At 36.8% G+C, this 27,989-nt stretch overlaps 1 protein-coding gene across 3 annotated transcripts in view; it reads right to left on the bottom strand.

Moving 5' to 3' along the window:
- The window catches only part of CCDC148 (coiled-coil domain containing 148), a 302,348-nt gene that overhangs the window by 168,162 nt on the left and 106,197 nt on the right, over nucleotides 1-27,989 (bottom strand). For 2 of the 3 annotated variants that reach the window (XM_010353360.2, XM_010353359.2), the window contains exons 3-7: nucleotides 27,055-27,158; nucleotides 22,398-22,480; nucleotides 22,042-22,193; nucleotides 14,981-15,076; nucleotides 14,717-14,898 (exon numbers count right to left, since the gene is read on the bottom strand). In XM_010353360.2, the coding sequence (XP_010351662.1) occupies nucleotides 14,717-14,898; nucleotides 14,981-15,076; nucleotides 22,042-22,193; nucleotides 22,398-22,480; nucleotides 27,055-27,158 (617 nt within the window). The remainder of the gene's footprint in view (nucleotides 1-14,716; nucleotides 14,899-14,980; nucleotides 15,077-22,041; nucleotides 22,194-22,397; nucleotides 22,481-27,054; nucleotides 27,159-27,989) is intronic. The other variant, XM_010353361.2, reaches the window with a different exon arrangement.

The following is a 27,989-nucleotide window of genomic DNA, read 5'->3' as shown; positions in this document are numbered from 1 at the left end:
CTTGAATGCTTGACCTCAAATGATCCACCCACCTCGGCCCCCCAAAGTGCTGGGATTACAGGCATGAGCTACCGCACCTGGCCCAGGATAACTATTTTTTATTGTTTATTTGGGTGAATAACCTTCCAGTCTTTTTTCTGTGGCTATATATAGATGTAACGCTTTCAGAAGGAAAGAAAAAAAGAAAGTCCATTGTTCTATAAACTATTTTGTGGCCTACTTTTTAATTACATAGCAACATATTCAAATCATTTGTGTCATTAGAAATATCCTTTATATAATCATTAATGTCAGTGTAGTATTCCATTGTGTGGATATATCATACTTGATGAAGTTCATTCCCTAGTTGCTGGCTCTTTAGGTAGTTTTGAAGATTTTGCCATCACCAAGGAAAGAAAATTTAATGTTGAACACCCTTGAAGCCAATATCCACTTTATGTCTCTGATTATTTCCTTAAAGATCATATCTAAAGAAACAAAGAGTATTCACCTTTAAAAAGATTTTTGATGACATGGTGTCAGACTTCCAACACCAATTATATATAAAAATGCTCATTTCTTCCATACCATTTTAAACTCTGGACACAATGTTTTACCATTTTATAGGAAAAAAATGAGTATTTTTAAAATTTTCATTGCTTTGATGAGTAGAGAGGCTTTTATAAGTTTCTTAGTCATTTGCATTTAGAATTACCAACCAGAGTCCCACAGACTGCCACCATGAACATCTATTCATTCCCCTCCCAGCATCTGCAACATATACTCTGCAACCTCACCTGTTAGAGTAGCAGATGAACCATCTGTGCTTATTCCTCCACTTGTGTACTAAATCCCAACTCTCCTTACAACTCCAAGACATCATTCAGCAATTACTCTCACCTGCATCTTCAGAGTTTATCCTTTACTAGATTACTCTTGCTAGCATCAAACACACTGCTACTTCTCCCATTTGAAAAGAAAAAAAAGCAAATAACTACATAAAAGCTTGGTCCTACTTGCCTACTCTCCTTTGCAGAAAAACTTCTCAAAATAGTTATCTGTACACATCTTCAATTCCTTTCCTACCCATGCAAATCTACTAAATCAGGCATTTGCTTCCACTTCTTCAATGAAAATTGAACCTCCATCTAAAGCCACCAACAACCTCTATTAAAGCCAACAGTCAATTATCAGTGTATTTTACTTATGAGCAGCATGTATTCAATGGATGGACCACTTCCTCTTCACTTGCCTTCCAGGACACTACACTCTCTTGGTTTTCATATCTCACAGACAAATTCTCAGTGTCCTTTGTTGGCTCTTCCTCTTGTCCCTGACATTGGAATGTTGGCAGGCCTAAGGGATAAGTCTTTGATTTTTCTCCTTCTCTCTTTACTAACTACTTTAGTGATCACATCCAATCTCATGCTAATGACTCATATCCATGTAATTCCAGTCAAGATCTCTTTCTTGAATTCCAAACCCATATAGCCAACTGCATCCACACAATCTCTACACAGATACCTAATGGCATCTCAACTTCATCGTGTCTAAATCTCAACCCCGGATTTTCTCCACAGCCAAAGTTTGCTTCACATACAGTGTTCCCCATCTAAGATGATGGCAACTCCATCCTTCTAGTTGCTCAGTCCCCAAAACGTAGCTATTTGGAACTATTCTTGTTGCTCTCTTTTTCTTACATGGCTCATTGAATCTGTCAACAGATGCTGTTGGCTCTGCCTTTAAAATATATCCAAGAGCTGAACTGGATTACTTTATCTAAGTGTCCAATATTTTCTTGCACTTCTACCCCCAGCCCCACAGTTTATCTTAAACACAGTAACTGCCAAAGTGATTCTGCTAAAACATAAGTCTGATTTTGTCACTCTGCTCACTTCTGCTCAACACCTTCCAACAGCTTCTCATATCACACAGAGTAAAAGCTGAAGTTTTAAAAATGGCTACAAGGCTCTAAACGTCCTACCCCCCCACCCATACCTCTACGACCCCACCTTCTACTACTCTCTGGATCTGTCACTCTGTTCCTGCCACACTGGCCTCTTGCCAGGCATACTCCCACCTCAGTAAACACCGGCTGGAATACTTTTACCTAAATATCTTCAGGACTAGTTTTCCCAACCCCGTCCTAACTTTTATGTCACTTTCTCAACCAGGCCTACTCCTAAACATCTACTTAAAATTACAGTCTGCCCCCTAGAATCCCAACACCTTCTATCTCTCTTTGTATTTTTTCATAGCACTTATCACTTTCTAACACTACCGTGTATAATATACTTAAGTATTATGTTTATGGTTTTCAGTGTGTTTCTTACTGTTTCATGAGTACACGAATTTTTGTATATTTTATGCCAATAGACGCTCAATAAATATTGGTTGAAAATACGAAGGGTAAGTCAGCCATATCTTCATCTCCTTTGCTCCATTTTCCTTTTGGCTGTTCATCAATCAATTAATTTGCGAAATGTCCTTATGTATTAGGGATTTTAATCTTTTGTACCTGATATATTGCCAACATTTTCCTGTTACTTCATTTTTACCCTTGTCAAACTTTTTCCTTTAAAAAAATTTTAGAAAAGAAACAATATTCATATGGTTCAAAATTCAAAAGGTTTAATGAAAGAGGATACAATGAAAATTCTTTCTTACACCTACTCACCCAGGCATATGGTTCCCCTCCCTCAAGATGAACGTTAACAATTTTTGTGTATTGTCTCAGACATGTAAAAGCAAATATACAAAAATATATATGTTGGCTTTTTTCCTGTTTTACACAATATAGACTCTACATTGCTTTGATTACTTAACTATATACCTCACCCTAACTCTTACATATTGTTCCATGTCAGTTAATGTAAGTTTTCACAATTTTTAATGCACAGAATAATATACTGTATGGATGTACAATAATCTATAAAACCAGTCCCTATTGATATTAAGGTTTTTGCTCAATCTTTCACTACTGCAATGAATAACTGTAAAAATAAATCAGTGTATACATATTCAGTTATATTTATATTATATATTATTGAGATTTGGAGGCTGTCAGGACAAAGGGCATATACTCTGTGATCTGGGAAGTCCTGCTGATCTGGTCTATAGAAAAGTTTCACCAGTTTAGATTCACTTTAGCAGAATATAAAATACCTGTTTTCCCCACACCGTTGCCATATCTGTTAGATTTAGTTGCAGACGATAAAAACTATTCGAACTCTTTAAGCAAAAAAGAGTTTATGACAAGATATTATATGACTTACACAATAATGCCTCTGCCATGATTAGGAAAGGCCCCACCTACCACCTCAGGAAGCTATAATTTCAGAATGTGATCACATGAGCAACATGAATGCCTCACTCCTTGCCTCTCTTCCCTTTAACTCAATTTTGAATCCAAATTCATCCAAGGATTTTGGATTGAGCCCAAATCACATCCCTTGACCGATCTGTTCATGGCAACATGCTATTGTTTATAAAATGCTTAATATAAGATAGCAATAGTCTTCCCTCATTATTGCTTCTTTTCCTCAGAATTTTCCTAGATAAATTCAAATTCAGATTAATATTTTAATCCTGTGAATAATTTTATTGAGATAATTAAATTTATAGATTGACAGGAAATATATCTATAATTATTCAATCTTCTGAGACTAAAACATCACTTGTTCAAGTTTTATGTCCTTCAGTAACATTTGAAATGTTTTTTCCTATAGTACAGATCTTTTACATTTCTTGTTAAATTAATTTCCAAATATTCTATATTTATAATTGCTGTTGCAAACTATGTTTGTTTCTTTCATGAGATCCTCCAGATGGCCATTGTTTATATATATATATATGAAAGTTTGGGTTCTATTTATATTAATTTATACCCAGACATCTTACTAAATTATCTTATTTCTGTAGGTTTTTTCCATTGATTGCCATGAGTTTTTCTTGTAAAAACTCACTATCTGCAAATAAGATAATTTTACCTATATCTATGTTTTATAATTCTAATATCTTTCTCTTGTCTAATTGTGTTGCCTAGTATTTCCAGAATAACATTAAATAATGGTGGTGATTACAGACTTGTTTGTCACTAACAAAAATGCTTCTATTGTATTCCCATTAAGTTTTTGGAAGTTTATATATTTTATTATAGGAAAAAAGTATTCATCTATTCCTTTTACATTTTTAAAGAATAAATGTTAGCTTTTTAATAGCATTTCAGTGTTCATGAAGATAAGCCATAATAGATATCCTTACATTAACTATTTTAAGGTGCTGGAATCATGACAGTGAGTATTTTATTCATAATTTTTGTATTAATAGATATTAAGTGAGATTGGGCCACAGTTTTTGTATGTGTGCAATATTTTACAAGATTGTCTATCAATGTTATATTTGTTTCATGAACATAACTTAGAAGTTTCCCTCCTTTATCTACTCTCTGCAACAGTTAAATAGCAACGAAATTTTTATTTTGTTCTCTCTGTTTAATAAACTTTATATTCTTAGTGCAGTTTTAGAGTCACGCCAAATTAAGCAGAAGAGTTCCCATTTATCCTCATCTCCCATGCAAAATAAAATCTCTTCCACTATCAGTATTCCTCGCCAGAGAGTACATTTTGTTGTCATCAATGAACCTATAATGACACATAATTATTACCCAAAGTCCATAGTTTATATTAGGATTCACTCTTCATGTTGCACATCCTATGAGTTCTGACAAACACGTAATGACATTTATCCACCATTGTAGTATTGCACAGAATAGCTTTATTGTCCTACTACACTGTGCTCTGCCTACTCATTTATCCCTCCCTTCTGATCCCTGGCAACACTAATTTTTTTACTGATTCCATAATATTGCCTTTTCCAGAATGCCATACTGTTGGAATAATACACTATGAAGCTTTTTCAGATTCACTTCTTTCACTTAGTTATATGCATTTAAATTTCCTGCATGTCTTTTCATGGCTTGATAGTTCTTTACTTTTAGCATTGAATAAAATTTCATTGTCTGTATGTACCACAGTTTATTTATTCATTCACCTACTGAAGAACATCTTGGTAACTTCCAAGTTTTAGCAGTTATGAATAAAGCTACTATAAACATCCATTTGCAGCTTTTGTGTTGACATATATTTTTTATTCATTTGGGTAAATACCAAGGAGCATGACTGCAGGATTGTATGATGAAAGTATATTTAGTTTTGTAAGAAACTGCCAAACTGCCTTCCAAAGTGGCCGTACCATTCTGAATTCCCACCAGCAATGAATAAAAGGTCCTGTTGCTCTACATACTTATTTGCCAGCATTTGGTGTTGTCAGTGTTCTGGATTTTGGCCATTCTAATAAGTGTGTGTATCTTGTCTTAGTTTGCATTCTCTAGTGGCACATAATGTGGAGCATCTTTTCATGTGCTTATTTGCCATCTGTATACCTTTTTTGCTGAGGTGTCTTCAGGATTTTGCCCATATTTTAATCAGGTTGTTTCCTTATTGTTGAGTATTAAAAGTAATTTGTATATTTTGGATAACAGTCTTTTATCAGATGTGTCTTTGCAAATATTTTCTCTCATTCTGCAGCTTGTCTTCTCCTTCTCTTGACATTGTCTTTTGCAGAGCATAAGTTTGTCATTTTAATGAAGTTCAGCTTATCAATTATTTCATTCACGGATCATGCTTTTGGTCTCAAAAGTCATTGTCATACCCAAGATCATCTAGGTTTTCTCCCATGTTACCTTCTAAGAGTTTTACAGTTTTGTGGCTGACTTTTAGGCCTATCATTTTGAGTTAATTTTTGTGAAAGGTGTCTAGATTCTTCTTTTTGAATATGTGTGTCTAGTTGTTCCAGAAACATTCGTTGAAAAGACTATCTTTGCTTCATTGCATTGCCTCTGGTCCTTTATCAAACATCGCATATATGTGGATCTATTTCTAGGTTCTTTTTAAAAATTTTTTTAGTTTTTATTTTTAAAAATATACTTTAATTTCTGGGGTACATGTGCAGAATGTGCAGGTTTGTTACATACGTATACACGTGCCATGGTGGTTTGCTGAACCCATCAACATGTCACCTACATTAGGTATTTCTCCTAATGCTATCCCTCCCCTAGCCTCACACCCCCCGACAGGTCCCGATGTGTGGTGTTCTCCCTTGCTGTGTCCATATGTTCTTATTGTTCAACTCCTACTTATGAGTGAGAACATGTGGTGTTTGGTTTGCGGTTCTTGTGTTAGTTTGCTGAGAATGATTGTTTCCAGCTTCATCCATGTCCCTGAAAAGGACGTGAACTCATCCTTTTTTATGGCTGCATAGTATTCCATGGTGTATATGTGCCACATTTTCTTTATCCAGTCCATCACTGATGGACATTTGGGTTGGTCCCAAGTCTTTGCTATTGTGAATAGTGTCACAATAAACATATGTGTGCATGTGTCTTTATAGTAGAATGATTTATAATCCTTTGGGTATATACCCAGTAATGAGATTGCTGGGTCAAATGGTATTTCTAGTTCTAAATCCTTGGGGAATTGCCACAGTGTCTTCCACAATGGTTGAACTAACTTACACTCCCACCAAAAGTGTAAACACATTCCTATTTCTCCACATCTTCTCCAACATCTGTTGTTTCCTGACTTTTTAATGATTGCCATTCTAACTGGCGTGAGATGGTATCTCATTGCGGTTTTGAGTTGCATTTCTCTCATGACCAGTGATGATGAGCATTTTTTCATATGTTTATTGGCCACATAAATGTCTTCTTTTGAGAAGTGTCTGATCATATCCTTTGCCCACTTTTTGATGAAGTTGTTTTTTTTCTGGTAAATTTGTTTAAGTTCTTTGCAGATTCTGGATATTAGCCCTTTGTCAGAAGGGTAGATTGCAAAAATTTTCTCCTATTCTGTAGGTTGCCTGTTCATGCTGATGATAATTTCTTTTGCTGTGCAGAAGCTCTTTAATTAGATCCCATTTATCAATTTTGGCTTTTGTTGCCATTGCTTTTCGTGTTTTAGTCATGAAGTCTTTGCCCATGCCTATGTTCTGAATGATACTGCCTAGGTATTCTTCTAGGGTTGTTATGGTTTTTGGTTTTATGTTTAAGTCTTTAATCCATCTTGAGTTAATTTTTGTATAAGGTATAAGGAAGGGGTCCAGTTTCAGTTTTCCGCATATGGCTAGCCAGTTTTCCCAACACCATTTATCAAATAGGGAATCCTTTCCCCATTGCTTGTTTTTGTCAGGTTTGTCAAAGATCAGATGTTTGTAGATGTGTGATGTTATTTCTGAAGCATCTGTTCTGTTCCATTGGTCTATATCTCTGTTTTGGTACCAGTACCATGCTGCTTTGGTTACTGTAGCCTTGTAATATAGTTTGAAGTCAGGTAGCGTGATGCCTCCAGCTTTGTTCTTTTTGCTTGGGATTGTCTTGGCTATACGGGCTCTTTTTTGGTTTCATATAAAGTTTAAAGTAATTTTTTCCAGTGCTGTGAAGAAAGTAAATGATAGCTTGATGGGAATAGCATTGAATCTATAAATTACTTTGGGCAGTATGACCATTTTCACAATTTTCATTCTTCCTATCCATGAGCATGGAATGTTTTTCCATTTGTTTGTGTCCTTTCTTATTTCCTTGAGCAGTGCTTTGTAGTTCTCCTTGAAGAGGTCCTTCAAATCCCTTGTAAGATGTATTGCTAGGTATTTTATTTTCTTTGTAGCAATTGTGAACGGACTTTCACTCATGATTTGACTCTCTGTCTGTTATTGGTGTATACGAATGCTTGTGAGTTTTGCACATTGATTTTGTATCCTGAGACTTTGCTGAAGTTGCTTATCAGCTTAAGGAGATTTTGGGCTGAGACGATGGGGTTTTCTAACTATACAATCATGTCATCTGCAAACAGAGACAATTTGACTTCCTCTCTTCCTATTTGAATACCCTTTACTGCCTTCTCTTGCCTGATTGCCTTGGCCCAAACTTCCAATACTATGTTGAATAGGAGTGGTTAGCGAGGGCACCCTTGTCTTGTGCCAGTTTTCAAAGGGAATGCTTCCAGTTTTTGCCCATTCAGTATGATATTGGCTATGGGTTTGTCATAAATAGCTCTAATTATTTTGAGATACGTTCCATCAATACCTAGTTTATACAGAGCTTTTAGCATGAAGGGGTGTTGAATTTTATCAAAGGCCATTTCTGCATCTATTGAGACACTCATGTGGTTTTTGTCATTGGTTCTACTTACATGATGGATTATGTTTACTGATTTGCATGTGTTGAACCAGCCTTGCATCTCAGATATGAAGTCAACTTGATCGTGGTGGATAAGCTTTTTGATGTGCTGCTGGATTCGGTTTGCCAGCATTTTATTGAGGATTTTCGCATTGATGTTCATCAGGGATACTGGCCTGAGATTTCCTTTTGTTGTTGAGTCTCTTCCAGGTTTTGGTATCGGGATGGTGCTGGCTTCATAAAATGAGTTAGGGAGGATTCTCTCTTTTTCTATTGTTTTGAATAGTTTCAGAAGGAATGGTACCAGCTCCTGTTTGTACCTCTGGTATAATTTGGAATTTGGCTGTAAATCTGCCTAGTCCTGGGCTGTTTTTGGTTGTAGGCTATCAACTACTGCCTCAATTTCAGAACTTGTTATTGGTCTATTCAGGGATTCAACTTCTTCCTGGTTTGGGAGGGTGTATGTGTTCAGGAATTTATCCATTTCTTCTAGATTTTCTAGTTTATTTGCGTAGAGGTGTTTGTAGTAAAGTTGTTTGTAGTATTCGCCGATGGTAGTTTGTATTTCTGTGGGATCAGTGGTGATATCCCTTATATCATTTTTTATTCTTCTCTGTTTTCTTCTTTATTAAGTCTGGCTAGCTGTCTATCTATTTTGTTAATCTTTTCAAAAAACCAGCTCCTGGATTCATTTATTTTTTGAAGGGTTTTTCTTGTCTCTATCTCCTTCAGTTCTGCTCTGATCTTAGTTATTTCTTGCCTTCTGCTAGCTTTTGAATGTGTTTGCTCTTGCTTCTCTAGTTCTTTTAATTGTGATGTTAGAGTGTCAATTTTAGATCTTTCCTGCTTTCTCTTGTGGGTATTTAGTGCTATAAATTTCCCTCTACACACTGCTTTAAATGTGTCCCAGAGATTCTGGTACACTGTGTCTTTGTTCTCATTGGTTTCAAAGAACATCTTTATCTCTGCCTTCATTTTGTTATGTACCCAGTAGTCATTCAGGAGCATGTTGTTCAGTTTCCATGTAGTTGAGCAGTTTTGAGTGAGTTTCTTAATCCTGAGTTCTAATTTGATTGCACTGTGGTCTGAGAGACTGTTTGTTATGATTTTCGTTCTTTTGCATTTGCTGAGGCGTGTTTTACTTCCAATTAGGTGGTCGATTTTAGAATAAGTGTGAAGAGATGCTGAGAAGAATGCATATTCTGTTGATTTGGGGTGGAGAGTTCTGTAGATGTCTATTAGGTCCATTTGGTGCTGCGCTGAGTTGAAGTCCTGAATACCCTTGTTAATTTTTTGTCTCGTTGATCTGTCTAATATTGACAGTGGGGTATAAAGTCTCCCAGTATTATTGTGTGGGAATCTAAGTCTCTTTGTAGGTCTCTAAGAACGTACTTTAGGATCTGGGTGCTCCTGTATTGGGTGCATATATATTTAGGATAGTTAGACATTCTTGTTGCATTGATCCCTTTACCTATTTCTAGGTTCTTCGTTCTGTGGATCTGCTTGGCTATTTTCTGGCCATACCACACAATCTTGATTACGGTAAGTCTTGAAGTTGGAGAGTATCAGTCCTCCAACTTTGCTTTTCTCTTTCAATATTGATCTGGCTATCTGGGTCTTTCATCTTTCCACATAAAGTTTAGAATCAGCTAGCTAGTCAATATCCAGAAACTAATTTGCTGGGATTTTGACCGGGATTGCATTGAATGCATAGATCAAGTTGGTTCCTTTTATCCTCCTGCTACCAGAAGCAAAAGGGAATTTTTCTCGGATATTTATGTATCAGTGAGGACCTGATATAGCTCCTGGTGTAAAACTCATAAAAGTGTGGAGCGCCTCCTAGGATTGGGTCCTCTTGGAGTTTTCAACTCTCAGAGTTGTCCACAGTGAGCCTCTAGCAGTTTATCAATTATGATTCAGGGTTTCTTAGCTCATTACTGGTTCCTGCAGAGGTTTCTGCTCATGTGTTTCTGCTCCAGTAGGTTGTAATTCTTTGTATGTTTCTGTCTCTCCAATTTTGGGGGAAGCATTTTGTACTGTGGTCTCACTTATCTGAAAGATCGAAGATGATCTGTTGATTTTTCAGTTTGTTCAGCTTTTTATTTGTTGTAATAAACGAGTGGCAACTATGTTTCTACATGCTAGACTGGAAACCAGAAGTCTCTGTTTTCTAGAGTTAAAACTTCTCTGAGAAACGATCATGCTAGATTTTTAAAAATATTTATGCCATTGCATTTATTTAAACGATTTCTTTATGAGTTTCACTGAAAATAATAGGCTTTGAATGGCCTTCTCCACTTCAAGGTTATTAATTTTTATTTTTATCTTGTTCTTTTATGATTTTCTTTCTTCATATCTTAATGCATCTAGAGTTTCTTGAGTCAAATAGAATGAAGAGATCTAACCTTATCTTCCAATTGCCTATTATGTAATGCTATCTCTTTAATAATCTAATATTACCCCAGTTTTGAAATTAGCCTTTATAATAAATTAAATCATTATATTTTTCTGTTTTCTTTTTATTTCTATTTTGTTCCACTGATCTGCTACATACTCCATAGTCACACAGAACTTTCTAATTCATTTTTATTTTAAAATATATATTTATAATTGGCTGTGCAAGTCCCATCCCTCCACCACTAGTTAATCTTGATTTTTAAAGTTTGGCTGATTTTACAAGCCTAATCTTCCTAATAAATTGGAATATATTTAAGAATTTTTCAGATTAATTCCATCAGTCATGGATATTTTGAAGCCAAATCAATTACTGTATTGAATTAGGGATGTTTTTAGTTGCAAACAATTAAAAACCCAAGTCACACTGGTTTAAGACAATAACTGGACCAATGGCCCTTAAAACTAAAGCAGTGAGGTGGACTTCCCATGGCATTCAAATAAGGCACCAGCTCAGTTTTTCCAGGACTCCCGGGGCTCTGCCCTGTCTTTAAGAGCTGTCTTCCTTCGGTCACCAGATGATGCCAGCAGCAACCTCAGCCATATGCTTTCTTGGTAACATCCATGCAGAAGAAAAGATACTGCTTCTCACAAGTACCTGAGCTTTGCTCAGGGTAGCCTATGCTAACCCTACCCATTCTTCAAAGTTCATAGTGAAGTTTGCTTCCTCCATCAACCCTCCTAAGTTATTTTATCCTCAATGGTTCTTTCCTCTGCAGAAATATTAGCATGTGTATTAGTCTGTTCTGAGGCTGCCAATAAAGACACACCCAAGACTGGGTAATTTATAAAAGAAAGATGTTTAATTGACTCACAGTTTCACATGGTTGGGGAGGCCTCACACTCATGGCAGAAGGCAAAGGAGGAGGAAAGTCACATCTTACATGGTGGCAGGCAAGAGAGCTTGTGCAGGGGAATTCCCATTTATAAAACCATCAGATCTCGAGACTTATTCACTACCATGAGAACAGTATGGGGGAAACTGCCCCAGTGATTCAATCATCTCCACCTGACTCCACCCTTGACACATGGGGATTATTACAATTCAAGGTGAGATTTGGGTGAGGACACAGCCAAACCATATCAGCATGTGATGTATATTCATCTAATCCTTTCCTGAGGATTAGACCTCCCTGAGGTAATCACTGTGACCTGGGGAAATGAGGTTGCACTGACTGGTACATACTCCCTATCACTGCCTAGCTTTGGATTTAGAGATGGAGTCATTTCAAACCAAACCAGCGAACTACTATGAAATAGGAAGAATTGAATAAATACTGGGACTAACCATGATGTCCACTGCCTTTAGCCAATGAAAACCTTTTATAATTAAACAATGCCCCCTGGATATGTCAATTTTCATATGGCATAGCAGTGCACAACTGTCTAAACTATGCACACACTCCCACATATATGAACACAATCTATGTGAACCCAATAACTAGAACAAAGAGGGGAGAAGGCCATATCAAAGTAGTGAAGATACTGGTAAACTGGAAGTACAAATAATACTATGATTGAACCTATAATTCATTGTCCTAGGTAGAACAGTATACTTTTATGCCTTACTGCTCAAAAGCCACAGACTACTGATAGCTACCACCTCTGTATTTATTCAGAAATAGCTCTTTTACTCTTTCTTCTCAAAGACACAACTCCTGAAACCTCATTCAGTTTTTATTGATGCTTCATTATTTCCTGCCAGCATATTTATAAAATATTTTCTTTAGTTGACATTTGCATGTTATTTTTATTTGATCAGGGTAGAGGTATATATATTTCTTCCCCCAAATATTCCAAGCCTTCTCAGAGGCAAAACAGACTAAACTAATCTGTCTGTTGAATCCCCTACCAGGGAGCTTGCAATGACTACAGTATTTTAAGTTTTATTCAATAAATATTCATCAAGTAAAACACACCATCAACTGAATAAAATGTATTATGGATAATTATAGGTGGCAAACAGACTATTAAACTAGAATTTATGAACTTTATATTCCTCCAAAGTAGATTCCTACTGTTCCCATAACATGCCTTTCCTTCATTGTTTTTCCTTTCAAATTCAACTCAATTGAACAATCATTTATTTAGAAGATGTTAAGGATACAAATATAACTACTAAATTACTTTGTCCTCAAGGGGTTTACAGTCTAGTCATTTAATCTCCCTTCTAAGAATGCCTCCCTACCCCCTTCTGCCTATGCTAAGCATACCCCTTCTTCAAAGTCCATAGTGAATTTTACTTGCTCCATCAAGCCTTCCTAAGCTATTTTATCCTCAATATTTCTTCCTTCTGCAGAATTGTTAGCTTGTGAAATATATTCATCTAATCCTCCACTTAATCTTCAGTAATTGTAATGTAGCTGTGAATGCCAACTGTTTCTGAGTCACACAGGGTTGCATTATGAAAGAGCCGAAATTGAGATTAGATTAAAAAGAAAGAAGGAAAATGGGCTGTGAAGCATAAGTGTTACTGGAAGGAAGCCATTTTAGACTGCTAAGGCAAACTCCTTCCTCTTGAGGAGTTACTAACCTAGAAACATCATGATCTCAGCCAGCTTTCTCAGGGGACAAGGTATCATCTGGGAAAGGAGGTCCCGGGCCAGCCAACTTGCTTTAAATGATAGGGTCAGATCTACCCTCTTCCCAGCTGCAGTTAATCAGTCTGATTATAATGCCCTCTCCACTACCAAACAAAAAAATCCTCCTCCTCTTTCTTGATGAGTTCTAAAATCTCTTTAACAAGATTGGGATGGGGGAGTGGGAAGAGAATGTTCATTTAACAACTGGAGACTTAAGTGTAGTGCATGGTTGAGTTAGGACTTCACTATGACTGAGTTCCAGTTAACATGTAATTAATCAATCATCAAATGTAAATTGTATATTATTATTTCTCAGCTTTACTGCAAGATAGGAAAGAAGAAAGGAAAGGAGAGAGATGGGGAAGGAAAGGCTATCAGGAGACCAAAAGGTATGTGATGGGGAGAAGCTAATGTCAGAAAAAGGGCTCCAATTTCACCTAGAATTGGCTCTAATCACTGACAAGTGTGCTAAAACAAACAGCAGCTATAACTGAAGAGTTTGGATCAGGAAGCCACCAAAGCAAATAACTCTACTTGGTATAATTTAAGGGTTTTTCCCCTGTAATTTATTTCTTACCAGTAGTAGTTTCATACAGAGGAGCTGCAGTTCACAGGCAATTCATAAGAAATATAAATATGTGTCATATTCATCTTCTTCCATTCCAAAGTTATAAACCTTTTATTTTAATTTACTATAAATGTGTCCCTTCAATAATTTTCTTTTTAAATATACATTCTTTTGGGGAAAATATTGAGGTCAATATCATAGCACACAAAGCTGTTTCCCTACCTAATGTCCTCTAGAAGCTTTATATACACTATAAGGTAGACCATTGATCTAGTTCAGAGTGGTGTATCTGGATTTGTCATCTAAGCGAATTTTAACATAGAAGACACTAGAGAAGATGACCACTGCCAAACTGAATTTTAAATCACTGAACATTACATTCACCATGAAGAAGTGATTAATCACTCTTGGGAGAAAACCAGAAGTCTATTTCCTAAAAATGAAATTTAACACATAGAAAAAAATTTTTTAATTTATAAAACATACTCTGTGTTTATCATAGGATAAAATTACAGTCAATTACAAGTAACATAATTCCATGGGTACATTTTCCACTGTATCAATTACTGCAGAGCAGCTTCATATCTTGAAAAGAAAAGTTCTGGTTACTGAAAATTCGTATTTGAAAACTATTTCTTATCTGTGTTGTGAAGAGCTCAATAAGAGAGATATTTTCAACATGTCTTAACCTTACAAAAAAAATTAAGAACTATTATGTCAAGAAACTTTTTGAAAAAATAAAACCCTCTCCATTCAGCAAATAGTCAATCTAAACATTTATTGATTGTATTCCAATTACATAGTAACTATTCAGTAAGTTGGAAGTATAGTGACCCCAAACAAAAACAAAAAGTTAATGTCAAAAGTCTACACAGAACTCAATAAGTTTTATCTTATCACCTGTATATGTCTTCCAACTGCAGATCAAAGTCTTGAAGCTTCTTTTGATATTTCTGTGTAAACTTACAGAACTCACTGTGGATTGAAGATTTCAAATCAGGGTATGGGCATTCCAAACTTTCTAATTCAATGGGCAGTTCACTAAGCAGGTTAGTCTTTTCTTCCAAAGAATGATCTAGAATCTGAAAAAAAGTATATGATTATTTTATTTAACATAAATGACAAATTGAAAAACACATAAATTACTAGCCACATCACACTTACCTTTATACTCCAGTCTGAAAGATCATTTTCTATTCTCTGTTGCTCCAGGCTAAGTCTTTCAAAGATCATTTTCAATTGTTTCTTCACAAAGTCAACCTATAGGACATTTGGAACAAATAGTATGCAAATTATTGCAATTCATTCCATACTTATATTTAAAGACACAAGAATTATTCTCAAACGCCAATCAGTAATGAAGTTTAAAGACCTGTGGAAGAGAGTTAAAGAGATGCCAGCCAGGTAGGCAGTGCTCATCAGACAAATGAGCTGCAATGAGGCTTCTAGACATCCCAAAAATAAGCTCAGAAAGTTCAGTACGGTCACAGCCACTCTGCACACACATTTTTATTTTCTCTGGGGTAATGCAGAGAACTTACCAGATGTCTGTGCTCCAATCACCCCTTCCTTCTCTTGCATTCTTGCCTCTAATCCCCAGCTGGGCATACATTTATATTTTTTATGACTATTTATAAAGCAATATAACATTACAGAATAACTGAAAAATAGAAAAAATCAAAACCGCCTAAATTTTTATCAAACATAGCACACATATACTCAAGAAGCTTATGCTCAATTAAGGGGAAGCAGCTGACAAACTAATTTAAAAAAAATGTGAGAAAGGGTCAGGAGCAGGAAGGCAACGTCAAAACAGGGTGGTGTAACAGGGAGTGACTGTGGCTTCTTAGCACAGGCCTCTCAGAGAAGAGGACATTTAAGCAAAGATCTACACGGCAAAAAGTGGCATCAAGAGGAGAGAGGAAATAGCCAGTACAGGAAAGGGCCTGGCATGTCGGAGAAACAGAAAGAAGGCCAGCCTGGGTGTGACTGAGCTTTTATGGCAAAGGGGAAATGTCAGGTAGCAGATGTGAATGAAGAAGCAAAAAGGGGGCTAGGTGGCTAGAAGGACTTATGTACTCACAGGAGCCCCTGGGGAATTTCAGCAATAGGATGACTTAATCCCCCTATGCTGGGGTAAGATCCCAGGATGCACTGGGAGGAGAGGCAAGAATGAAAGCAGGGAAGCCAGTTATGTGACCACTGGAACATTCCAGTCAAGAAATGAGGGTGCTCCACCAGGAGATTATATCCCACACCTGGACAGGAGGGTCCCACGCCCACGGAGCCTCCCTCACTGCTAGCACAGCAGTCTGCGATCTAACGGCAAGACAGCAGCCAGGCTGGGGGAGGGGTGCCCGCCATTGCTGAGGCTTAAGTAGGTAAACAAAGCCACTGGGAAGCTCCGACTGGGTGGAGCTCACAGCAGCTCAAGGAGGCCTGCCTGTCTCTGTAGACTCCACCTCTGGGGACAGGGCACAGCTAAACAACAACAACAACAACAACAACAACAACAGCAGCAGAAACCTCTGCAGACGCAAACGACTCTGTCTGACAGCTTTGAAGAGAGCAGTGGATCTTCCAGCATGGAGGTTGAGATCTGAGAATGGACAGACTGCCTGCTCAAGTGGGTCCCTGACCCCTGAGTAGCCTAACTGGGAGACATCCCCCACTAGGGGCAGACCGACACCCCACACCTCACATGGTGGAGTACACCCCTGGGAGGAAGCTTCCAAAGCAAGAATCAGACAGGTACACTCGCTGTTCAGCAATATTCCATCTTCTGCAGCCTCTGCTACTGATACCCAGGCCAACAGGGTCTGGAGTGGACCTCAAGCAATCTCCAACAGACCTACAGCTGAGGGTCCTGACTGTTAGAAGGACCTAACAAACAAACTTCCTAACAAACTTCCTAACTAACAAACAGGAAGGACAGCCACACCAAAACCCCATCAGTACGTCACCATCATCAAAGACCAGAGGCAGATAAAACCACAAAGATGGGGAAAAAGCAGGGCAGAAAAGCTGGAAATTCAAAAAATAAGAGCGCATCTCCCCCTCCAAAGGAACACAGCTCATCGCCAGCAACGGATCAAAGCTGGTCAGAGAATGACTTTGACGAGATGAGAGAAGGCTTCAGTCCATCAAACTTCTCAGAGCTAAAAGAGGAATTATGTACCCAGCGCAAAGAAACTAAAAATCTTGAAAAAACAGTGGAAGAATTGATAACTAGAATAAGTAATGCAGAGAAGGCCATAAACGAACTGACAGAGATGAAAACCATGACACGAGAAATACGTGACAAATGCACAAGCTTCAGTAACCGACTCGATCAACTGGAAGAAAGAGTATCAGTGATTGAGGATCAAATGAATGAAATAAAGTGAGAAGAGAAATCTAAAGAAAAAAGAAGAAAAGGAAATGAACAAAGCCTGCAAGAAGTATGGGATTATGTAAAAAGACCAAATCTACGTCTGATTGGGGTGCTGGAAAGTGAGGGGGAAAATGGAACCAAGTTGGAAAACACTCTTCAGGATATCATCCAGGAGAACTTCCCCAACCTAGTAGGGCAGGCCAACATTCAAATTCAGGAAATACAGAGAACGCCACAAAGATACTCCTCGAGAAGAGCAACTCCAAGACACATAATTGCCAGATTCACTAAAGTTGAAATGAAGGAAAAAATCTTAAGGGCAGCCAGAGAGAAAGGTCGAGTTACCCACAAAGGGAAGCCCATCAGACTAACAGCAGATCTCTCAGCAGAAACTCTACGAGCCAGAAGAGAGTGGGGGCCAATATTCAACATTCATAAAGAAAAGAATTTTAAACCCAGAATTTCATATCCAGCCAAACTAAGTTTCATAAGTGAAGGAGAAATAAAATCCTTTACAGACAAGCAAATGCTGAGAGATTTTGTCATCACCAGGCCTGCCCTACAGGAGCTCCTGAAGGAAGCACTAAACATGGAAAGGAACAACTGGTACCAGCCATTGCAAAAACATGCCAAAATGTAAAGACCATCGAGGCTAGGAAGAAACCACATCAACTAACGAACAAAATAACCAGTTAATATCATAATGGCAGGATCAAGTTCACACATAACAATACTAACCTTAAATGTAAATGGGCTAAATGCTCAAATTAAAAGACACAGACTGGCATTTGGATAAAGAGTTAGGACCCATCAGTTTGCTGTATTCAGGAGACCCATCTCATGTGCAGAAACACACATAGGCTCAAGATAAAGGGATAGAGGAAGATCTACCAAGCAAATGGAAAACAAAAAAGGCAGCGGTTGTAATTCTAGTCTCTGATAAAACAGACTTTAAACCCTCAAAGATCAAAAGAGACAAAGAAGGCCATTACATAATGATAAAGGGATCAATTCAACAGGAAGAGCTAACTATCCTAAAGATATATGTACTCAATACAGGAGCACCCAGATTCATAAAGCAAGCCCTGAGAGACTTACAGAGAGACTCAGACTCCCACACAGTAACAATGGGAGTATTTACCACCCCACTGTCAACATTAGACAGATCAACGAGATAGAAACTTAACGAGGATATCCAGGAATTGAACTCAGCTCTGCACCAAGCAGACCTAACAGATATCTACAGAACTCTCCACCTCAAATCAAATGAATATGCATTATTCTTAGCACCACATCACACTTATTCCAAAATTGACCACATAGTTGGAAGTAAAGCACTCCTCAGCAAATGTAAAAGAACAGAAATTATAACAAACTGTCTCTAGGACCACAGTGCAATCAAACTAGAACTCAGGATTAAGAAACTCACTCAAAACTGCTCAACTACATGGAAACGGAATAACCTGCTCCTGAATGACTACTGGGTACATAATGAAATGAAGGCAGAAATAAAGATGTTCTTTGAAACCAATGAGAACAAAGATACAATGTACCAGAATCTCTGGGACACATTTAAGGCAGTGTGCTGAGGGAAATTTACAGCACTAAATGCCCACAAGAGAAGGCAGGAAAGATCTAAAATCGACACCCTAACATCACAATTAAAAGAACTAGAGAAACAAGAGCAAACACATTCTAAAGCTAGCAGAAGGAAAGAAATAACTAAGATCAGAGCAGAACTGAAGGAGATAGAGACACAAAAGCCCTTCAGAAAATAAATGAATCCAGGAGCTGGTTTTTTGAAAGATCAACAAAATTGATAGACTGCTACCAAGACTAATAAAGAAGAAAACAGAGAAGAATCAAATAGACACAATAAAAATTGATAAAGGAGATATCACCACTGACCCCACAGAAATACAAACTACCATCAGAGAATACTATAAACACCTCTATGCAAATAAACTAGAAAATCTAGAAGAAATGGATAAATTCCTGGACACATACACTCTCCCAAGGCTAAACCAGGAAGAAGTTGAATCCCTGAACAGGCCAATTGCAGGCTCTGAAATTGAGGCAATAATTAATAGCCTACCAACCAAAAAAAGTCCAGGACCAGATGGATTCACAGCTGAATTCTACCAGAGGTACAAGGAGGAGCTGGTACCATTCCTTCTGAGACTATTCCAATCAACAGAAAAAGAGGGAATCCCCTCTAAGTCATTTTATGAGGCCAACGTCATCCTGATACCAAAGCCTGGCAGAGACACAATAAAAAAAGAGAATTTTAGACCAATATTCCTGATGAACATCGATGCAAAAATCCTCAATAAAATACTGGTAAACCAAATCCAGCAGCACGTCAAAAAGCTTATCCACATGATCAAATGGGCTTCATCCCTGGGATACAAGGCTGGTTCAACATACACAAATCAATAAACGTAATCCAGCATATAAACAAAACCAAAGACAAAAACCACATGATTATCTCAACAGATGCAGAAAAGGTCTTTGACAAAATTCAACAGCCCTTCATGCTAAAAACTCTCAATAAGTTCAGTGTTGATGGAATGTATCTCAAAATAATAAGAGCTATTTATGACAAAACCACAGTCAATATCATACTGAATGGGCAAAAACTGGAAAAATTCCCTTTGAAAACTGGCACAAGACAGGGATGCCCTCTCTCACCACTCCTATTCAACATAGTGTTGGAAGTTCTGGCTAGGGCAATCAGGCAGTAGAAAGAAATAAAGGGTATTAAATTAGGAAAAGAGGAAGTTAAACTGTCCCTGTTTGCAGATGACATGATTATATATTTAGAAAACCCCATCGTCTCAGCCCAGAATCTCCTTAAGCTGATAAGCAACTTCAGCAAAGTCTCAGGATACAAAATTAATGTGCAAAAATCACAAGCATTCCTATACACTAATAAGAGACACAAAGAGAGCCAAATCATGACTGAACTCCCATTCACAATTGCTTCAAAGAGAATAAAATACCTAGGAATCCAACTTACAAGGGATGGGAAGGACATCTTTAAGGAGAACTACAAACCACTGCTCAATGAAATAAAAGAGGACACAAACAAATGGGAAAACATTCCATGCTCATGGACAGGAAGAATCAATATCATGAAAATGGCCATACTGCCCAAGGTAATTTATAGATTCAATGCCATCCCCATTAAGCTACCAGTGACTTTCTTCACAGAATTGGAAAAAAGTACTTTAAAGTTCATATGGAACCAAAAAAGAGCCGCATTGCCAAAACAGCATGGTACTGGTACCAAAACAGAGATATAGACCAATGGAACAGAACAGAGCCCTCAGAAATAATACCACACATCTACAATCATTTGATCTTTGACAAACCTGACAAAAACAAGCAATGGGGAAAGGATTCCCTATTTAATAAATGGTGTTGGGAAAACTGGCTAGCCATATGCAGAAAACTGAAACTGGACCCCTTCCTTATACCTTATACAAAAATTAACTCAAGATGGATTAAAGACTTAAACATAAAACCAAAAACCATAACAACCCTAGAAGAAAACCTAGGCAATACCATTCAGGACAGAGACATGGTCAAGGACTTCATGTCTAAAACACCAAAAGCAACGGCAACAAAAGCCAAAATTGACAGATGGGATCTAATTAAACTAAAGAGCTTCTGCACAGCAAAAGAAACTACCATCAGAGTGAACAGGCAATCTACAGAATGGGAGAAAAGTTTTGCAATCTACTCATCTGACGAAAAGGGCTAATATCCAGAACCTACAAAGAACTCAAACAAATTCGCAAGAAAAAAACAAACAACCCTATCGAAAAGTAGGCAAAGGATATGAACTGACACTTCTCAAAAGAAGACATTTATGCAGTCAACAGACACATGAAAGAATGCTCATCATCACTGGCCATCAGAGAAATGCAAATCAAAACCACAATGAGATACCATCTCACACCAGTTAGAATGGCAATCATTAAAAAGTCAGAAAACAACAGGTGCTGGAGAGGATGTGGAGAAATAGGAACACTTTTACACTGTTGGTGGGACTGTAAACTAGTTCAACCATTGTGGAAGACAGTGTGGTGATTCCTCAAGGATATAGAACTAGAAATACCATTTGACCCAGCCATCCCATTACTGGGTATATACCCAAAGGATTATAAATCATGCTACTATAAAGACACATGCACACGTATGTTTATTGCGGCACTATTCACAATAGCAAAGACTTGGAACCAACCCAAATGTCCATCAATGACAGACTGGATTAAGAAAATGTGGCACGTATACACCATGGAATACTATACAGCCATAAAAAAGGATGATGTCATATCCTTTGCAGGGACATGGATGCAGCTGGAAACCATCATTCTCAGCAAACTATTGCAAGAACAGAAAACCAAACACCGCATGTTCTCACTCATAGGTGGGAATTGAGCAATGAGAACACTTGGACACAGGAAGGGAACATCACACACTGGGGGCCTGTCATGGGGTGGGGGAAGTGGGGAGGGATAGGATTAGTAGATATACCTAATGTAAATGACGACGAATTAATGGGTGCAGCACACCAGCATGGCACATGTATACATACGTAACAAACCTGCACGTTGTGCACGTGTACTCTACAACTTAAAGTATAATAAAAATATATTTATATATACACATATAAAAGAATAACTCAAAAAATATTTAGCAGATAGAATTCGCTGACCTATTTAAATATTAATTACATATTAATATTAACTAATACACAAGTCACACGTTGTTTCTTTTCTCAAACTCTTCTAGTTGGGATAAAAATGAAGTATTACATTATCGAAAAGAAAGGTAACATACTAACCTCTTCCAATACTTTCACGGAGTTACACTCAATATGTGGGTGTGAATGCTGCAAAGTGTGATGCTGTCTGTATTTTAGATCTGCTCTCAGCTGCTGAATAGGATTTATCACATTTTTAAGATATGTGCACCATTGTTCTGATAGCTCTTGCTCTATGGTGAAACAAAATGGAATCAAAGGAACACATTATTATTTTAAGTGTCTCCAAGAACAGATGATTAGGGTACAGATTTATTTGGGGATTCCTTTAGAAAAAAACTAACGGCAGTTAATATTAAAAGAACATGAAGTGAGTGGCCCATTCTCATTCTTCAAAATAAAACTCTCCTTTAAATATAGGATTAAACAAATCTTACCAAAATTTGTAAGGTCACAAAGACATTCATTTCCAATGTTCTCTTCATTGAGAAGGGATTTTATTTCAGATTCCATTTTACATCTGAAATAGATGTGATCTCAATAAATGTTACAATCATAAACATACATCTAGCTTTTTAAAAAATAACCAAAGAGATATTTAATCTAATATGGCTTTGTCATCCATTCATTTATTTAAACCATGTACTAAATTCCTAACATGGCTTGAGTCCTTGCTAGACACTGAGATAGATGCATAGGCTCAGACAGAAGAAACAGCGCGAGCAAAGGCCAGCCCACAGCAGGTCCTAGCATTGCGTGTGGAGAGGGCCTGGGGCATTGGGAAGCATTGAAGGTCGGTAGGCTGACCTCACTTCCTCAGATCCATGTTTCAGAAAGATTCCCAAGACAGCAAGATAGAGCAGAAGGAGATGTGAACGATAGAGATGGAATATGAAGAGGAGGGTGTCAGACAAACCTAGACCAACAAGGAGGTAATTTTTAAAGTTCAGAAAGAATGAGACCCTGAATCGCAGAGGTGGAAGTATCCTTTATTTTTAATATACTAATAAGAACAACAAATCTTCATGAGCTTATATATGTATACATATATATGTGTACACAAGTATGTACATATATATAATATATATAATATATATTATATTTTATATATTATATATATTATATTATATATATTTTGTATATTATATATACAAAATATATCTATATATATATTATATATATATATATATATTTTGACCGAGTCTCCCTTGGTCACTCAGGCTGGAGTGCAGCGGCATAATCTCGGTTCACTGCAACCTCTGTCTCCTGAGTTCAAGTGATTCTCATGCTTAAGCCTCCCAAGCAGGTGGAACTACAGGCACGTGCCACCACACCTAGCTGATTTGTGTGTGTGTGTGTATTTTTAGTAGAGACAGGGTTTCACTATGTTGGCCAGGCTGGTCTTGAACTCCTGACCTCAGGTGATCTGCCTACCTTGGCCTCCCAAAGTGCTGGGATTACAGGTGTGAGCCACCATACCTGGCCTATATATTTTAAAAACAGAGTCATTTTTTAGAATAAAACCATAACTAACTCGAAATGGGTATCCACAAATATTATAGTCTACCCCTTGCTTATGGCAGATTCAATTAAATCATAGAAAAGAATTTTATCATGATTATTACAGTATTAAAATGGTATAAAATTAAAAAGCAGCAATTATAATCCTTTAATATAATTATTATTTTTATTTTTCCAGATAAGTTTCTAGCCCTCATCTACATGTAGATATATTTCACATGGTCATAACATGGCATACTTAACATTTTATATTGTGGGGTTTTTTTTTTTTTTTTACTAACACTAATTTTCTTTTAGATATTTCTAAATAGTTTTCATAATTATCATTTAATGACTCCATAGTATTCCATTTTATGTATGTGTCATTCTTTTTTTTTTTTTGAGAAGGAGTCTCATTGGGTTGCCCAGGCTGGAGTGCAGTGGCGTGATCTCAGCTCACTGCAACCTCCACCTCCCGGGTTCAAGCGATTCTCCTGCCTCAGCCTCCCGAGTAGCTGGGACTACAGGTATGCGCCATCATGCCTGGCTAATTTTTGTATTTTTAGCAGAGACAGGATTTCACCATGTTGGCTAGGCTAGTCTCAAACTCCTGACCTCAGGTGATCCACCTGCCTCAGCCTCCCAAAGTGCTATGTCATAATTTTCTAAGCCAATTTACATGGGGCAAGGATTTGGTTTTTGTTTGAATGTATAAAGGAGGGGTGATATTGTAAATGATACCTCACTGTCTATTTTTCCAGCAGGTAGTTTCTGCCAGAAATATTTTTAAGATCACATTTGCAACTGTTACATGGAGGATGAGTGCATAATGGTTGAGTCAAACCAGAAGTTATTCCAGAACAGATTTGTTTAACCAGAAACACAGCACTTAAAAACCATCTAGCTCAGCACCCAGAAAGTCATAACAGAGCATATAAACTGCCAAAAAAATGAAGACATGGGTAATTTTTGATGTTCTGAGGAGACTGATTCTCCACCTAGAACTTTGGCACCTCTCTGGAAGGATAAGAACCTGTACCAGGTAGAAACCTGAAGGCCCAAAAATGCCCTTCACCAGGGTGTCTTATTTGCAGGTGGTGCACTGAGTAGATTATTACGTCATCTGGGCAAATGAGCACACAAAAACTTAAGGGATTCTTTGTGGTACCAGAATGAAACAATGGAGAAAGTACCTCTGGGAAAGTATATCAAAAACCTCAAGGGGTATAGTTTCATTAAGCATAATACAATTTAAATAAAATGGTACAAATATAAATATTAAACATAATTTTACATTTGAAAATTTTGTCTAGTTTTCTTAGTACAGATTACAAAGAATTAAAATTTGGCAACTTGTTTTCATTTTGTTTTGTTGTTTTTAGACATGGGGTCTCACGATGCTGCCCAGGCTAGAGTGCAGTAGCTGTTCACAGGTGCAATCATAATGCACTGCAAACTTGAACACCTAGACTCAAGTGATCCTCCTGCCTCAGCCTCCCAAGTAGCTGGGACTACTGGTATGCACCATCACACCCTGGCAAAACTTCTTTTGTTTTTGCCAGCAAGGCTAGACCAGTTGGATCTCAGCTGACGTAAACAGAACCCTGTAGAAAAAGGAAAAAGCTACTCAACTCCAAGGTCATAGAGCACAGAAGTTAGGGGCAAACGTTCCAATCCCAGCTCCACACAGACTAGGTTATTTATGATCTACAAATAACTTTCATCATCTGAGACACAAGACTCTCATTTGTAAAACTGAGACAGCAATAACTACTAGTTTGCAGGGTCATTGTAAATATTAAAGGAGATAAAACATGTAAAGGACTTAACATATTCAGTTGGTGCAAAAATAATTGTGGCTTTTGCCCAACCTAGTATTACCTGGCACATATTAAATTACCTAACAAACGTTAGGTGTCATTGTAGGCCCTTATCCTCTGCCTGCCTGAGATTCTTAAATGTTGTCTTTTATGGTAAGGCATAGAATCTTACTTATTAAAAGGGGATGTCGATTTCTAAAGGTTGACAAACACTGTTAGGACTTTAACTACTTCTAATTTGTTGGTGGCACTAAATTCTCCACAAGGTAGTCATTTCTCTAACTTATCTCCTATTGCTGTTAGTTTTCAGTAGCACTGAACACAAAATGAAATTAGCTTGCATTCTAGAATAACACAAACTTATCCTGGAATTCTTCATTTTGTCCAATTTTCAGCCCTTAGAAGTTCTGAGACATTAAGGTTATCATTACCTAAGTGTTCCCCACCTCCATTTTCTTTGTGTCATTCCAGGTCAGCCAAAAGAATTATTTTCCATCATAATATATATACATCTCTTCTACCTAGCTTAAGAACAACTTAATATACACAGTAAGAAAGATGTGGAATAGCCAAGATTTAAAAAAAAACAAAAAAACAAACAAACAAAAAAAAACAAAAAACTTTACCCAGTGTCTTCCTTTACATTTGAACTTGAATCAGTGAACACCATAATTAAAGCTTCCTAATGGCTTTCCTTTTTGTCATGTTTCAAGTTATGCACATTTTCAAAAAAAAAATTCCAAAGGGCTCAAACATTCTCTCCACAAAAGGTGACTTTTGAGGGATAGGATGGGTCTAATTTCATTGTTTTTATAGTAGATGTATGGTGATGAAATCCATATAACTTTGTTTTTCTATGTTTTAAGTTACACAATAATGTAAAACCACTTTCAATTATAAGCCTTCTACTTCACAGAGGAGTCACCTGCCAGAATAAGAAACTCATCAACATGAAAAATACCTAAGTCAAAAGTAAAGTTAATGGAATTTAGAAACTTTACTTAGAATAAGACCACAGAAATTACCTCTTTTGATATAAATGTTTTAAAATGCACATTTTAAAAGCACACTTTATAAACATCATCACTAAAACAAGTATATATGCTATAAATGAAGGAGAAACACATCTGCCTTCTTTTTTTGCCTTGACTTTTGAAAAAAACTAATTTTTCAAAGATTACAATTAAGATCAACTGTAGAATCAATATTTCATTTTAATTTATCTTTATGTGACTGCTGGAAATAATAACAAAAGTCAAAAAGCAAAATTGAGTAAGTTAGTAATGAGGCAGTTACACCCAGAAACCATTTGCAACTTGAACTCCTTGTTCATTAGGTCATCCATGTATTAAAAGCATTTACATCTCTCCTATGTATTCTACTACATAAAAATGAATATGATGAGATGTTTGCCTGTGATAGGATCTCTACCACTTTATAGGGAAGAAAAAACACGTAACCAAAACATTATAATCCAATATGCTAAGTATGATACAAGTAAATACAAGTATGAGAGTGGGAGTGTGGAAGTGATTGGCACATACAGAAGATTATCTTCTTTCCGAAAGGAGGCAAAAGCCATATTAATATATTCACTGGATTTCAGATTAAGCTGAGGAAATGAAAGGATTTTAATTTAACTCACATTCAAGCTGTAACTTTAAATTTTTTATTGCAATGGTTAATTAACATGGAACATTATAGAACATCTGACGAGGTAAGTGCGATTCCTAGTAATTCCTACGTGTTCTTAACTATTTCCCCCAGTTCTTACCTGACTTCATTCAGCCTCTGGTACTCCTGCCACCACACTTGCTTGTGTTGTTTTATTAGTGTTTGTTCTTTGGATATCTTTGAAGTCAACATTGCTTTTCTGATCTAGATTTAGAGGAACAAAAGAGGAGCAACTTCAAAGATTTCAGAATGTGTGTTTTCACAAAGAAATGTTTAATCTGAATTTTCTAAGTTAAATAGTTGCTCTTGTTAAATTCTTATTAGTGCATCTTCTAACACAAAATCTACCTAAAATAAGTTTGGTTTCTTAAAGCAGGGAGGAGAAAGAAAAATGGTTAGGAATACTGACAACCTTAAGAACTGTTTTTAAAGTACTTATTAAAGGTGAAGTCATTCTATTTTCCATACATGAAATAAATAATACCTTAATTCATATCACCCCAGAAAATTTTTCAAGAGGTCTCATTTCTACCCTTTTGGGTTTATCTTCCCTGTCAGGTATAATAGGCATCTTTATTCACATTTTTGGAGGACAATATTTATTGAATGTATGAGAAGTTAAAAGATGTCATCAAGATCATAAAGCTCATAAACATCAGAGTAACAAAGAACCTTGATGTTTAGATTGGTTTATCCCTCAGCATAAGATGGGAAAGATTCATTGGATACGTTTTTAGAAGGCCTGGCTTCAACATTTACTAGAAATATGACCTTGAACACACAATTTTAATCTTTCAACTCTATGTACATCTTTGTAAACAAAATTTTTTAATTTAAGCAAATATTTATTTGATGATACTTAAAGGAATATGAAAAATCACGTAGCATTGAAATCTAAATTTTCAACTGAACTTAATTTTTCCTCAATTTTATGACTTTTTAAAAATGTAGCACATAATGAATGCTTTTGGGTTTCAGCTGAAAGGTTATATCAGCCCTGGATCTGTTTGCCTTAGATCCATTTCTGGCTGTTTG

Source organism: Rhinopithecus roxellana, chromosome 14, assembly GCF_007565055.1.
Source record: "Rhinopithecus roxellana isolate Shanxi Qingling chromosome 14, ASM756505v1, whole genome shotgun sequence".
Lineage (NCBI taxonomy): Eukaryota > Metazoa > Chordata > Mammalia > Primates > Cercopithecidae > Rhinopithecus > Rhinopithecus roxellana.
This window is presented reverse-complemented; position numbering and strand designations above follow the sequence as displayed.